The sequence below is a fragment of the Pleurodeles waltl genome, chromosome 4_2 (assembly GCF_031143425.1).
Source record: "Pleurodeles waltl isolate 20211129_DDA chromosome 4_2, aPleWal1.hap1.20221129, whole genome shotgun sequence".
Classification (NCBI taxonomy): Eukaryota; Metazoa; Chordata; class Amphibia; order Caudata; family Salamandridae; genus Pleurodeles; species Pleurodeles waltl.
In genome coordinates, this window is record NC_090443.1 from 928686370 (window position 1) to 928701176 (window position 14807).

The following is a 14807-nucleotide window of genomic DNA, read 5'->3' on the forward strand; positions in this document are numbered from 1 at the left end:
TATTTAGTCATTCTTTTGTCTTCAAGTTACAGTAATTCATAGCCTTGTGTACATTTTCTTTGCACCATGAAAAATCATATTTTTTTGTGATGTAGTTTAAAACTGGAAGTGTCTCTTCTATATGCTTAAGAACTATGCCTGGATGGTAGGAAGCACTCTTACTGTTCTGTTTAAATATATGTGATGGTTATTTTCTGTTAAATGTAACATTTTGTGTCACAAGAATATGGTTGACATATGGAGCACTATGCTTTCTTTTTGTTTCTTCTTTTTATGTTTGTGGCATATACTTGCAATAAAAAGAGCTATAATAGCACCAGCTTACTAAGTCTAAGCATATTGCATTTCCCATACCAATTCCTCGTATTTGTAACTCTTTGATATTACTCACAAATCTCTTTGCTCTAATAGAAACAGTTCTGTGCAAACTTCCCGGTTCGAGTTGCTTGTGTTCTAGTTTAGGGAGGACCTGGCCTGGCTTCTTGGAGTGAACTGTTCCTATTGGAGCAGGGTCAAGATTGATTTGAATATGGCTGGATCGAGACCGAGGTGCATGGTGGGCTGTGGGTTGGAAAGCTACCCCGAGCAATTGCCAGTGGTTAGATTTTGTTCAAGCATTCCTCCCATCACCTTTTGTGTGTTTAATATGCTACATTTATTTATTATATTTGTTGTGTCATCTCCCCCTAATAAGTAGTGTAGATAGGACTATGGTGATATTCAAACCTCATTAATAAAAATGTATCTGTAAAGATAAGGTATGTATCAGATCATTGTGATTTGTGCAGGCTGATCCACATATGAAGGGGGTTGTGTTGTAAACAAAGCAAGCTTTTTTGATGGCTACAGAGATTGCCATCAGCGGAAACGAGCAGGACAATTACAGTTTCATGCTCTTGCTTACCCTACATTTTTTTGTGTCTTCTGTACAACAGGATAAGTGGGAAAAACTCATAGTTAAAAGCAAATCCGTGGAACTTTTCCAACATGTGAGCCTAATGACCCTTGACAGTATCATGAAATGTGCCTTCAGTTATGACAGCAACTGCCAGATGGAGAGGTGAGTGGTTTAACACTATTTCTTGGGTATTTAGGGTCTGTTTTCAGCATCAGAAATGGAAGAGTTATCCTCCCTTTGGCAGGGTCATGCCACCTTCTCCGGGCTACTAATTACGATGTGGGAGTGGCTGAAGAGATCACATGGCAAATCCCTGCTGCTGCCGCTGCCTGGCCAAAATCCTCTGGAAGACTGCAGTTGCAATAACTGCTGCACAATTTCAACATGGTTGGGCAGCAAGGGCTGATGCCTGAGAAATCTACAGGCTCTGAGCAGCTGGTAACCACCTGTGTCCCTCACCTAGGGGTTTAGAAAATCACCCAGGTATCCTGATCCCCAAGAATAGAGGAGGCAGTTCTTGTCAAGCCCTACTTCAAGGGCACCTGGTATTTCTTAGGCTAATCTTCCCTGGGTGCACAAGCAATTCACCACAAACAGGGACATTTGTGGCATTTTGTTTTGTGTGTTATATGTTCACAAGTTCCCAAACTGTGGGATGTCATTGTTTACAGAAAAACGATGTTTGCACACCTAAAGGAAGTTTATGCTAAGGGTGAAAGTATTGCCCTAGTCCTAGAGAATCCTCTGAGCATCCCCATGCTGCCATGCTAGGAGATTTCAGAAGCTGGTAGCTTTAAAGTGATGTGTACCATCTATGAGTTCTAGCAAGCCAATTGGAGATATCAGCATTTTGATGCTTGGCATTCTAAAGTACTCCAAATCCTTATCATGGCGTGACTGCCCTGTAGTTTAAGGATAATTTAGTGAAAAGTGTAAGGATGGTGAATGGGGTTAGACTTCGTGCAGGTAAATATATAGTCATTTTTTAGGTCAGTAATTTATATGATGGGCACTCAATCAGGGTTCAGTCCAGCAGTTATGGCTTTCAGCATTTGTTTTGGTTAAAGATTAGTTATGGAACAGAACACAGGAACTTATTTTGTTTGCAAGTAGTTTCATCACGAACACCACTCTATTTCTTGCTTTGTTTTGGCATTCTTTTGCATTTCTACCTCCCCCTTTACACTGTTTTATTCACCTACTTAACAACTTCCTTTCTCCAGTTTACCAGCCTCTGTCTGCACCTGAATTGTTTCTACATTCCTCTCCCCTCTTTATTTCCTACTGTAGTCCAGAAGCACATTACTTCATGCTACCAGTTTAGGTTTGCATCATATGTTGCTGTGGATCACATGATGTGCTGTCTACTGTTAGGTTTGTAATGCTGTTTTGCTTTTATTTCAAGTCTTTGTTTTGGTTTCAAGAGTAAAAGGAATGACTTTGAATCACCCCCCACCCCAAAAAACCACAATGTCTCTGAAAACAGGCTTCACAGTAGATTATACGTTTTCTTCACCCTATTGTCCCTGCACCTACCATGATGAGTTTACATGCTATTTTCCAGTGCGTACAGAAGTGTGTCACTTGTAAAGTTCATCTGCAGTACTACAAACTGAACCTGAGTTTTAGAGATATGAAGAGTTTTCTTTTTGAAGCATGTATTGTAGGTCACAATTTATGCTTAAACTGTAAAGCAGGCTGTGGATGGTGTAGGTGATAATGGTGGTAGCGGATTAAGTCTTAAAATATATGACCTGCTCTGCTCTTTTTCTTGCCTGTTTATAGTGGATATGAAATGTGTGTACAGGTGTCCATATTGTAGCTTTAGAAATGTTTCATACTGGATTGTTCCCCATAAATTCCACTGTCACCCTCTTTTTGCCATGTAACCGTAGGGGTTCACAGTGTGACAATCCTCAGCATTATAATCTGGAAATCCTCTATTACATTTACCTAACATTCTCCTTATGGCGTGCCTTCTATTGTACCATTTTGCCTCCTTTGCCCCCCCTGTTTGTATCTGTGGGGTAAAAGACAAAAATAACATATAAAAATTATAGCTAAACTGGATTTTTAGTCATCTCCCATCAGCCATTGCTTGCTGAAAGTGTTAGTCACATTTTATATCAGCACACAAGATAACACACATGGAATAGGATAGTGCGTTAGGCTTCTTCAGCCATTATTTTGTTTCAAGTGTCATTTACATTTTGGATCAGCCTATATGGATTCAGTATTTGGAGTGTCCATCATCATAAGCAACAGCATTTACCTCTTATGACCTGTTTCATTTTCTGTATCAATGACTCTTTCCCAACTCATCCTTGAAGAAGAGACTACACAGAACTAAACTCAGGGAGGCACTTCAAAGACATTCTTAGCAAAATAAGGATGCAATACCTCCTGGGTGCCTGTGTTCCCATTCCAGGGAGGACTTGGCCTGGCAATTCGGCCTGGACTTTTCGATTAGAGGCGTGTCAAGACTGATTTGGATATGGCAGAATCCCAACTCAACTAGCATGGTGGTCAAAAGAATGATGGTTTGGAATGCTACCCCGAGGACTGCCAGTGATTAGACTTATTTCAAGCATTCCTTCCATCGCCTTTTGTGTGTTTAATGTAAGGTACTGAGTGGCAAAGGGCATGCCCAGACATCGCCTCCATGCTTTCTGTGCCACTGGAACCAAGCTACACCCGAATGAAGAGCCCCAATCATGGTGAATCCGGTCATCGGCTGCTTGTGTTCCATTTCAGGGAGGTTCCGGGAGATCCTGGACTGGCAATTGGCTCAGGATTGTTCCTGGACTGTACTTATAGAAGCAGGGTTAAGACTGCCTATGGCTCGGTCCAAACTGGGGTGGCATGATGGGCAAAAGAAAAATGGGTTGCAATACTACCTGGAGCAATTGTCAGTGAACTTCTTGCAATCATTCCTCCCATCACCTTTTGTGTGTCTGATATTAAATTAGCTGCAGCAAGTGCTGTGAACATTAGGCATCTTCCACATCTGGGAAGTGGTGCCTTTGTACCAGAGGGTGATAAATCTGGAAGCTTTCTGGCATGGCTGCTATGCAGCACATCACCAGTTGCCCTGATAACCATTTTCCCCATCTCTCTGACCTGCATAGCCACCAGCTAGTCAGACATTCAGCATTTACTGCCCATTATGAATCCTTCTCCTGTTAGTCACACAGACTATATACAGGACTTACTTGGCAGAACCACATTGCCGACTGTCGATCCTGTGGTCCAGGAGGATCTTACTACTCCCATCACGGAACAAGAATTAAGGGGTGCCGTCTGAGGATCTGCCACATGTAAAGCTCCTGCATCGGACAGACTCCCAGTTGAGTTCTATGAGGTGTACAAATATCTACTGATGCCCAGGATGCTCGAGCTTTATCGGTGTGCCCTGGCAGAGGACCACCTTCCCCAATTGTCTCCATATTAAAACCAGGCAAAGTTTCCTTTGAGGTGTTGTCATACCATCACTGTCCATGTTTGGGACTGACTATAAAATACTTAGTAAGGTCATTGCAAGGTGCCTTCTTCAATACTTCCCCTCCTTGGTCCATAGAAACTAAAATGGCTTCATCACAAACAGCTGGACCGCCTTAAACGTACACAGACTGCACAGATTGATGGAATGCACCCCGACCCACTGGCCATATGCAGCTTGTTAGACCTGGAGAAAGCATTTGACATTGTTGACTGGGAGTTCATGTTCGTGACATTGTCAAAGCTGGGCATTGCATGTAGACTCTTACACTTCATACATAATGTCTACACAGGCCCCACAACCTGAGTGATGATTGGACAACTCATCTCGGACCCTATAACAAAAAGCAGAGGAACACTCCAAGAGTGCCCTCTCTCTCCACTCCTCTTCACTCTAGCAATAGAGCCATTAGCACAGCCATTGCTGCAGGAGGGACAGGTATGGGGCATTCCAATGGGTGATTAAATTAATATTGTATTACTTTATGCAGACAACGTGCTTCTCTATGCCTGAAACGTCTGATGTAGAGATCAAGGCTATCCAGGAAGAGTTTTGTGCTGCCTCAGGATTGGGAATGAACTGGAACAAGTCGTGTTTGTTCCCCCTCAGCCCAGACTGCCTAGAAGAGCTTGGATTTCCCACACCAGATAGAACTCTGCACATTGTGCAAAAAGCCTTCCTGCTGTAGGGTAAAGTCCCTGGAAGACCCTACAATCTCTTGCAAATGGCACACACTAGCACCATAGGAGTTTATGGCTGCTGCTGGCCCCGTGCACCAAACATGCTGGAGAAACACATCAGTTCTGTCCTCCCCTTCAGTGATCTGATTGAGAGAGGGAGGGTCTCGAGACACAGGAAACTGCGGGGGTTGACAATCTTGCCGCACTGTTTCAAAGCATCATACTAATTTCTTTTACGCAGCTTCAAGCAGATTACATTTTCACAATGGGCCATTTCCTGGTGTACAACGCACCAGTAGCCAAAATGCAGCACCTCTGGCAGATAGTTGACACTGAGCCAGAAACACATTCCCCAGGTGCACATGTTCCACACCATAGGCAGCAGTCGTAGACTAATTACATGGTTCACGCAGGCCCTGGCATACACGCCGCATTGATCCTTTGCCCGTGACATAGGATGTGCCCTGACGCAAAAGAAATGGGACATGGCTTTAGTGGACCTGTGCAGACTTTCCTAAGAACACCAAATTCTAATATATTTAGCATAATATACTCCACAGAGCACACGTCATGTCAGCACAATTGCACTGAGTGTACGGCTTCACCTCCAATTGCCTGAGTGGCGGAGCGCAAATGCTGACATGGCCCACATGTTTTGGAGTTTCCCAGCGGTTGCAGCGCTATAGTGGGAGGTCACAGACATACCGACAGACATCATGGGGCATGCTTGGATGTGCTCTATGGAGAATGGACTTCTGGGCCTATTCAAATATAAAAAATCAGGGAACGCCACCAAACCCTTCCTAGACCTGGGTCTGCTGATGGTTCTGAGATCCATTGCGATGCACTGGAAAGCCAGCGTATATTAGGATTACAATATTGGTGTGCATGAACTCTTAAATGGGGAATGGCTGAATCTGTGACCCTCTGATGAGAAGAAGCCTCCCTATAGCCATAGAATGGGACACTCTGCTGCAATATTTACAGGAACAGTCGGAAACACCACTGAGCTGAATGAACCCTTAGCTAACTGTCTAACTATTGTGATAATTTAATATTTTGCATACGCCGTTAGGCTATGTCTCCCACTGATGCATGAGAAATGCCCTGACTCAAAGTATGTATGGCACTACCCTCCCCACACTGTTGGTTGTGCATTAAGATTGGAGAATCATCTTCAAGACCAGTGCACATATCTATCGCTTCTAAAAATACCTGCATTGTAGTTCAGCTGTTATGGCCTACCAGTTAATATTTTTCTCTCATTTCTTTATTGTTTAGGACCAAAACCTGCTGTTGTGCAATACTTTCTGTCACAAGATCCCTTTGCACTAGCTGCAGCAATAATAACCACACCCTTCCCTATGATCACATGTTCAAATCACAGTATAGAATGCTACTCACTATCTCTTCTGCCTCACTTGTATAACTTCTTTTAGAATCCTTACAAGGGAATTGGGCAGGCGGCCTTGCCTGGCGGGGCGTCTCCACTCCTGCTACCACTAAAAAAGCTCCATCCAGACCTCGCCTCTTGTGATGGCTATAGAACAGGAACACTGATGCGGTTGTTTGGTCCTCTTGTATTTATATAGTATTTAATGCTCTGGACAAAGTTGTGATTTACTCTGATATGTGTTGTAATTCTGGGCAACCTTTTGGACTGCAAGGGTGTTGGAGGTTGCGTGGCCTCTATGGGAAGTGTTGGGGGAGGCGTATGAAGGCTCAAAGACATGATTCAGACATGCTTCTGCGAACATTGCTGCAGATAAGTATGAGGTGCTACAGAGAGAGGGATAATTGACCTACCATTTTGATGAAAACTCTAAAGCGCAGTAAAATTAATTGGCACAGGGACATTTTCAGCCACCCCTCAAATTTTAGGTGTTCCTAATTTTTATGATTTAGTGTTCTGCAAGACCCATAAATAAATGATAGCTGTTAGAGCAGGTTTAGATCTTCCTTACAATCTGGAACATTTCTACAGAATTGTGCCATGCTCATTGGGGGGCACAAACCATTTTTCTTTCATGCTTTAGGGGTCACTTCTCTTTGGCTTCTTTGTTGCCTTCCGATTTTACACAATGCAGCAACATGTGCTCTGCATTGGTCATTTGGTAACCTTGCACTAGCTTGCAGTAGGAACACAAATCTTCCCAATAATAGTGGAAACCACCTGTTTAGAAATCACGGCCCAGATTTACCAACACTTTGCATTGAGTTTGCATCATAAAAGTGATGTGGACCCAGCACGCAGTGTTGTTGTGGGATTTACATTCCAACTCAAACCATGATTTGTGTGGGTAAGTTGCCCACAGTATCACAAAGTAGCACTGCACCCTACATTGCACCACTTTGGCAACCATGGATGGTTGCCTGGGAACTCTCCCAGGCAACCACCCATGAGTTGTTAGGCAAATCCCTATCTATTACCATTTATAGACCGGGATTTGAGCCAAAAAATTGTCTCCCAGAGGTAGGCGTAACAGTGGTGTCCATATTTTTCAAACTTTGCACGTGTGCTGCAGATATAGTGGGAAAAGTCTTAAGGGATCGTTTTTGTGTGGGAGGGGCTCCTTTCAGTAGATATCCTATACTTGACACCATGCTCACTCGCTTGTACTAAAGTCAAGGTCACTGGAATCATGCAATTTTGCTGCTGTAGCGTTCTCTTCAACTATGGATTTGTTGCACGTGCCAGATAATCCATCATTTGTTGTGTATTCTGCAGATTTTAAAAATATTTTCTAGCTCAAATGGATCATAAGTTACTAAAACCGAACCCGTCTGCCTTATGGCGAAGTGGAAGAACCTTCGCAAAGGTTGACTTATCACTTTCTGTTGCTAATTGTTGTATTTGGGAGTCAAGTTTGTATTAATGAGGTGAGACATTTGCCCAGACAGTGTTAGCATGTGCAGAAATTACAAATAAAAGTAATACTATCATAAAAGCTGCCACATTACTCTGCATATTTGTCCGTTCCTTACATAATTCAACCCTGCTGCATATTTTGGTCTTCTTCTGCCACATATTTCCAGTGGCCCTGACTAGGGTGCCAGGTAGAGGTGGGCGAGCCAACAAATTGACAGCTAAGCCAGGGGTAAGCACGGGGTCTTAACAGCCTGTGCCTAGCCTTGACAATCTGTGGTATACCAATGAGGCAGCACGGATCATGTTAGAATATGGTAAGTTGTCTTCAGGGTTCAAAAAATGAAAACTTGGAATTGTTTCACCTTAGTACAGCAGATTACTGGTGCAAAATGTACTACAGGTGAGATTTTAAACATGAACTAAGAAACTTTCCTACCCCCACTCTGGCAACAATGCTATTAGTGAAATAAAATGCAAGTTAGGGATCATGTGTTCCCTGCATGTGGCTTAGATACTGATTATTGATAAAGCAACTTTTTTTTTTTTTTTGTGTGTTTTGTACAACAATAACAACCAGGCCTTTTGGGCCAGGGGACAGCAAGAGCAAAGATAAAGTAAAGTAGCATGTATTAAAACTGCACCAATATAACATAGGTATTTGTCACGCAAATAGGTTAGAACAGTAGTACAATAAAGTATCCTTCATAAGGACTCTACAGGTATAACATAGGTATTTGCCACGCCAAAAGAGGGTTATGTTACTGGACCAGTCGCGTCTGATTTCCCCAGGTGATCATTCAGCTAATAGGCAAGCGGAGCGTGCACTACTACAGTGTGCTGTGTGCCCTCCAGGTCATGATAGGCCCTCCAGGGACCCATACCTTATTAAATTTCCGTGGGCAACCACGTGCCAGGTAGGTCACCTTCTCTGCCATCATGTAGAGATCCATACCAGCCGTCCATTCAGTCATTGTGGGGGGCTCCAGGGATCCCCATTGTTTCGCTACATCCCGCTTGGCCACCACCATACCCAGGTTTCTAAAAAGAAGCTTGGGGCGTGGCAGGTCTGCATCCATGGGAATACCCAACAATCCGTAGTGCAGGTCAGTCAGGATTTGTATCTCAAGCACCTCTTTCAGCTCTCCTAAATTCCTGGACCAGTATTTTTGGATATTCGGGCATGCCATTAATGTGTGCATGAAGGTGCCTCGTAAGCCCGCAGCACAGGCAGAACAGATCTGGAGCCCTCCCCATTGTGTGTAGCCTCACCATGTCGTAGTAAATCCGTTGTAGGATTTGAAACTGTATAATTTGCAGTCGGATACGGATGGCCACCTCATGCGAGTGTATTAGAGCAGTATCCCAGTCAGCTTTGTCTAGGGGTCCCAAGTCCTCCTCCCCTCTTTCTCTAAGATACCCAAGTTTGTCAGACATTTTATTGTTCAGGGTTATATATATCCAGGATATTGCTTTCTCTTCTATTTGGCCCATGAGGAGCTTTACTTCCAATGGGGCATATTCCAGGAGCCCCGCTATGTCTAGATTTTCTGCCCGCCATGCGTGTGCTAAATGGGTATATTGGTAGCGTTGTATCCGGGAAAAGTGGTATTCTTGCCGCAGATTGGGTAAGGTCTTGAGCATTCCGTTGTTTATAAGGTTCCCCAGTTTGAGATGCCCATGGTATCCCATGCCTGAAATCCCCAAAGTTTCCCGAGTTCTTTTAGGTAGGTACCCTTCCACAACAGGATTTCTCGTGTAGGTCTCGTATAAGAAGTGAAGATGTGATTTACGTGTTAACTGGCTTCTCTCAAGCATATTTATGGGGTGATCCCCGGGTGGGTGCTCCCAGTGATTTACCGCTATAAGGTGCGCTGCCCAACAATATGCTCTGTCAGGCAAAGCAATCCCTCTGTTATAGGGGTTGCACTGAAGGGTCTGCAGGGATATCATGGGGTGTTTCCCACCCCAAAGGAATGTATGAACCACCTATCTATCTTATTAAAGATATCCTCAGATAGGCGCGCATAGGTGTTTTGAAGGGAATATAACAGTTTCAGGAGGGAGATGATCTTAAATAGTGCTGCTCTTCCAAATAATGTCTGGATTGCTCTGGAGCTCTGACAGGACCCTCAGGACACTTGTTGTGGTCAAGTGTCACGTAGATCCCTAGCTATTTAAAACCTTCATCTTCTATGCGTAGTTTGTCTGTGGGTTTTATCTGCTTATGGTGACCCCCCACCTGATAGAGGCATGATTTAGCCCAGTTAATGCTATAGCCTGAGTAGGACCAATAGTCCTCAAGAGTAGCCCATAACTGGGGCAGGGTAGTGCTAGGGCGGGTAACAGAGAGCAAATTGTCACCTGCATATAGTGAGATGTTCTTGAACTTCCCCTCTCCCTCGCACGCCCTAAAACCCGAATTGTCTGGGAGCACACAGACAAGACTAGCTAGGGGTTCTATTAGGAGGGCAAAGAGAAGGGGTCAGAGCTGGCACCCCAGCGTGTACCTTTTTCTACAGGGAATTCCACTGACTGACTCCCGTTCAGTAGGACTATCACTCTAGGATTCTTATATAGTAAGTTGACCCATTCCCTGAACCTTGGACCAAAACCAAACCTTTCCAAAATTTTCATCATAAATGGTCAATGAACCGTGCCACACACTTTTTGAGCTTCTAATGCTAACAACAGATGGTTCTCGTCCCTTTCCCTTACCACGTCGATCCAAGTGTGGAGCTGATGGAGATTAATTCTTGTTGATCTCTTGGGTAGAAAAAACAGTTTGATCCTGGTGGATCAGGGATGTTATGACGGCTATTAAGCGTGTGGCGAGTATCTTGGTGAGGATTTTCGCTTCAATATTCAAAGGCGATATCAGATGATAGGAATTGCATTCCACTTTGGGCTTGCCATCCTTAGGGATTACCACTATTGTGAACCTGCGCAGGTCCCATGGAAGTGATCCCTTCTCTTTGGCCTTTTGAAACATGCAGAGCAAATGGGGGGAGAGAATGTCCATATTTTTCTTGAAAAACTCTACTGAAAGGCCATTAGGTCCGTGAGTTTTGCCGGGCGGCATTGTGGCAGTGGCCACTTCAGTTCCTGACAGTTCTATGTCATTGTCGTCTTTTGAGAGATGCGGCAGGGGGATCTTTGTCAGGTACCTCTTAATTAACAATGTGTGTACAATTGTAAAGGTATGGTAGAGATCTCTGTAGAACCTCGCAAATTTATTCACAATCTCGACATCGGTAGAATAATGGGAAACATTGCTTCCCTTAATGTTGTGCACCCAGCGCCTTCCCATTTCGCGCCTCCTGAGCGAGGCGAGAAGCTTGCCCACTGTATCCCCTGCCTCGTATAATCAGTGTCACATCGCCAGGTTTTGGGCCTTAGCCTCTTGTTGCGCCAGTTATGTAGGAGTATAAGTTTACGCTTGGTGTGTGGGTGTGTCAGGGTTCCTGTGTCCCTCTCCAGGTCCATTAATTGCTGCTCTATGAGCTCCATGTTTTTTCGCTCTTTCTTGCGTTGGTGCGCAATGATATGTTGGGCCCTGTCTCTGAGTACTACCATGTATGCCTCCCAAAGCATAATTGCAGAAGCCATCAAGTCTTAGTTTTCCTTAAAGTATATCTTGGTTGCCACCCTCACCTCTCGGGCTGTCTCTTCGTCTTTTAGCTGATAAGCATTTAGTCTCCAGGTACTCATCTTATTGAGGGGTCGGGTCTCTATTGCTGCCGATAGGGGGGAGTGGTCCAACAGCCCCCTTGCCAGGTTCCCCACTTCCTCTACCACCGTTACCTCGCCAGCTGGGGCCAGGATATAGTCCAGTTGTGAAACAAACATTATGGACCCTGGAGAAATAGGAGAATTGTCGGTCTCCTGGATGGTGGATTATGTCAAACCTGTGTCAACTTTTAGGGCACCAGAATGCCAACAGGGCTGCTGCTCAATATGAGTCACCTTTGGTACAAGAATTGGGTTGATAAGGTGAGCAGGCACTGATGCCTGGGGGGGGGTTCTTGATTCCAGTCCGTCGACGCTGGCCCCCACCTAAGTGAGATTATTTTCAGAGGATGTTGTCAAGTCTTGGACCAGCGTTCCCTCTTCCAGGTGGGCTATGGCAGGCAATAGAGGATGCAAAGAGGCTGGGGACTCTGTTTCATTGGTTCCATCTGAGCCGCCTGTCTCTAATGTTTGCTGGCAAGCCTCTTTCTTTTCGTGGCTGTGTGTCTGCCCCCTTTCAAGTCTGAGGATTGTGTTGGGGAGTCTGCCACCAGTTTGGACTGTTGCCCCCTGGAGGGCCTACGTCTCCTAGTTGGTTTTTGCTCCCTAAGTCAGTGGGGTCACTGCGAACTATAGTAGGTACCTTCTCTACAGAGGGACGGGGAGTCTGCTATCCTCTTCGCTTCCCTGTTTGTTGTAGCCTCTTCTCCAGCCACTCCCAGGCCTCCTCTGGGGTTTGAAAGAAATGCACTTTCCCTTGGAATATTACTTTCAACTGAGCCGAGATGAGGAGCATATATTGCAACTGGAGTGTTGAAAGCTTGGCTTTCACCGCATCAAAGGTGCGACATTGGCGGTGGACTTCCCTGGTGTAGTCGGGAAAGATTTGTATCAACGAGTTTTCATGGCACACCTCTTTCAGTCTCCTGGCCTCGGATAGGATTAAGTCCCGGTCTTGATCATTAAGGAACCGCGGTATCACTGACCTTGGTGAGGCCACGAGGGTGGTTTGTTACTCAGAGCTCTATGAGCGCATTCGATCATGAAGCATGATGAGAATTTCTCCTTTGGGATCACTTGTGTGAGCCTGTCTCTCAGGAATTTGACAGTCCTAGAGCTTTCTGCTCCCTCCGGGAAGCCTACAAAGCACAGGTTATTTCTACTTGCTCTGTTTTCAGCATCTTCAAGGTGCCATACCACATCTTTATTGACTGCTCGAGCCTCTGCAACCTCTTTTTGAGGGTGTGAACTGTTTCCTCCAGATCTGATATCCTTGTCTCAGCAGTTCTCATTCTATCTGCAATGCTTCATAGGTCTTGGCGGAGGAGGGAGACCTCTGATCTGACTTCATAGATCCCACCCTCCAGGGCCACCAGAGATGATTGTATGGCCTGCATCAGGACGGGATTATCCGGTGTCGGCTGTGCAGATGACTGATCATTATCCCACACAACAGGGGAGACTACCCTGGCATATCTGTCTAGTTTCCCCTAGTGAAATGGGTGCCAGCCCCGTCCTTGGCTGCTTGGGAGTGCCGGACATGCCCCAGGGCGGAGAGATACGGTCTACCAAGGGAGGTTTCCACAGGTATTCCTCTCCAGAATCCTCCTGCCCTCTGTTGGTTAAGTTTGCTGAGGTGTGCTGGGGGGGACGATCTCAGCGATAAACATTCAGGTCAGCGGCCCACCACTGTGTCCAGGATGCCTGCGGCACTGCCATGGCCCACCCTACTGGGGGTAAGTCTTTGTTCCACGGGGTCCAACAGGCAGATTGAGATCTGCAGTCCACACCTGCACAGTCTGCCTCAGGTGAAGTTCGAGCTGTGCCAATTTTTAGGGGGAGGGTGCCGCCAATGCAGTCTTTCACCCCTCTCACCACGGTCTCTGCACCTAGTCACCGCTGCTCAGTTCCCTCCTATAGGCTCGCGACCCCACCCAGGCCGACTACCTCCCCTCCGCCCTGAAGGGAGCCCCGGTGTCGTCTGCACTGCGCGGAGGTAGGCTGAAGAACCCCTCTGTCAACAGGCCACAATACACAGACCCACCGGTTGGATGAAGAGGAAAGGAGGTCCCACAATGTGATTGCTGAGCCGGCTCTCTCTCACTGGATCTGTCGCCACACCAGTCTTACTCTCAGCTCCTGGCTTCCTCTGCCACTCCGCTTGCCCATACCTGCTACCCGTTCCCCGGGCATCTAATTCAGGCTCCCGTGTCCCAGGGTACCGCTCGCTCCTCTGCGCTGCCGGCGGCTCAGCTATAAGTATCTAGAGGGCTTCTCCGCCCACCGCACTGCTTCCTGCTCCGCTTCTCACTGGCACTAGGTGTGCAGCACCATCATTTGTCTTCGACGATGCCTAACTCACAAATAGCGATGTATGCTTTCCACAGCAGCCCTCCAAAAACCTGATTGTGAATACCAAAACTGGAACCGGTTTCCTCAGTTTCGTAGTCAGCTCTGAATACCACATCCTTACCCTCTCATTACAGTGTAAATGCAATCATACCACAAATGCTAACCCTCCCGAATCAGGCGGGAGACAGTCGATTTCAAGGCTAGTCTCCCACATCCCGGTTCCTGCATGCAATAAGCCGATTCCTGGGCGGCCTTCAACTGACAGGGCCTAGTCCTGTGTAACTCGGAGTATGCATTGCCAGTAACCTGCTCCTGCAGGCCGGTAACAACTTGTTTGTCATGCTCCCTGAGCCTGCCACAGCACTAATGTGTCAGTGTAAGAAATGCTCGCCCCCTTTTTTAAAAATCTCCCACTTTCCTTTTCTAAAATGTAGGCATGCATGTCATGCATGTGTCTGTATTTCACAGTGTAAGGTGTCTGCCTCTTGAAACACTCCAGCTTAAATAAAAGCAGCAGCCCCTTTATCGTGGATGGATGTGCTCGGGAGGGCGAGCGTCCGCCTGAAGGACATCCACGTGACCACTGACCACTTTATTTTATTTACTTTATTCTTTAGATATTGCTTTGCAACATTACGGTACTGCACCTTCGTGCCTTGTGCAGGTGTGCTTATTGCAGCATCTTCTGTCTGTTTTACAACAGTTCTGCCACAAAACTGAAATCATTTGTTTTCAACCTTTCTATGGCACTCCTAAGGTCACCGGACTCCGACGTGACCTAAA

At 45.8% G+C, this 14807-nt stretch overlaps 1 protein-coding gene across 2 annotated transcripts in view; it reads left to right on the plus strand.

Moving 5' to 3' along the window:
- Window positions 1-14807, plus strand: part of LOC138293480 (cytochrome P450 4B1-like) — a 124200-nt gene that overhangs the window by 64373 nt on the left and 45020 nt on the right. For both annotated transcript variants that reach the window (XM_069232719.1, XM_069232718.1), the window contains exon 5: window positions 936-1060. In XM_069232719.1, the coding sequence (XP_069088820.1) occupies window positions 936-1060 (125 nt within the window). The remainder of the gene's footprint in view (window positions 1-935; window positions 1061-14807) is intronic.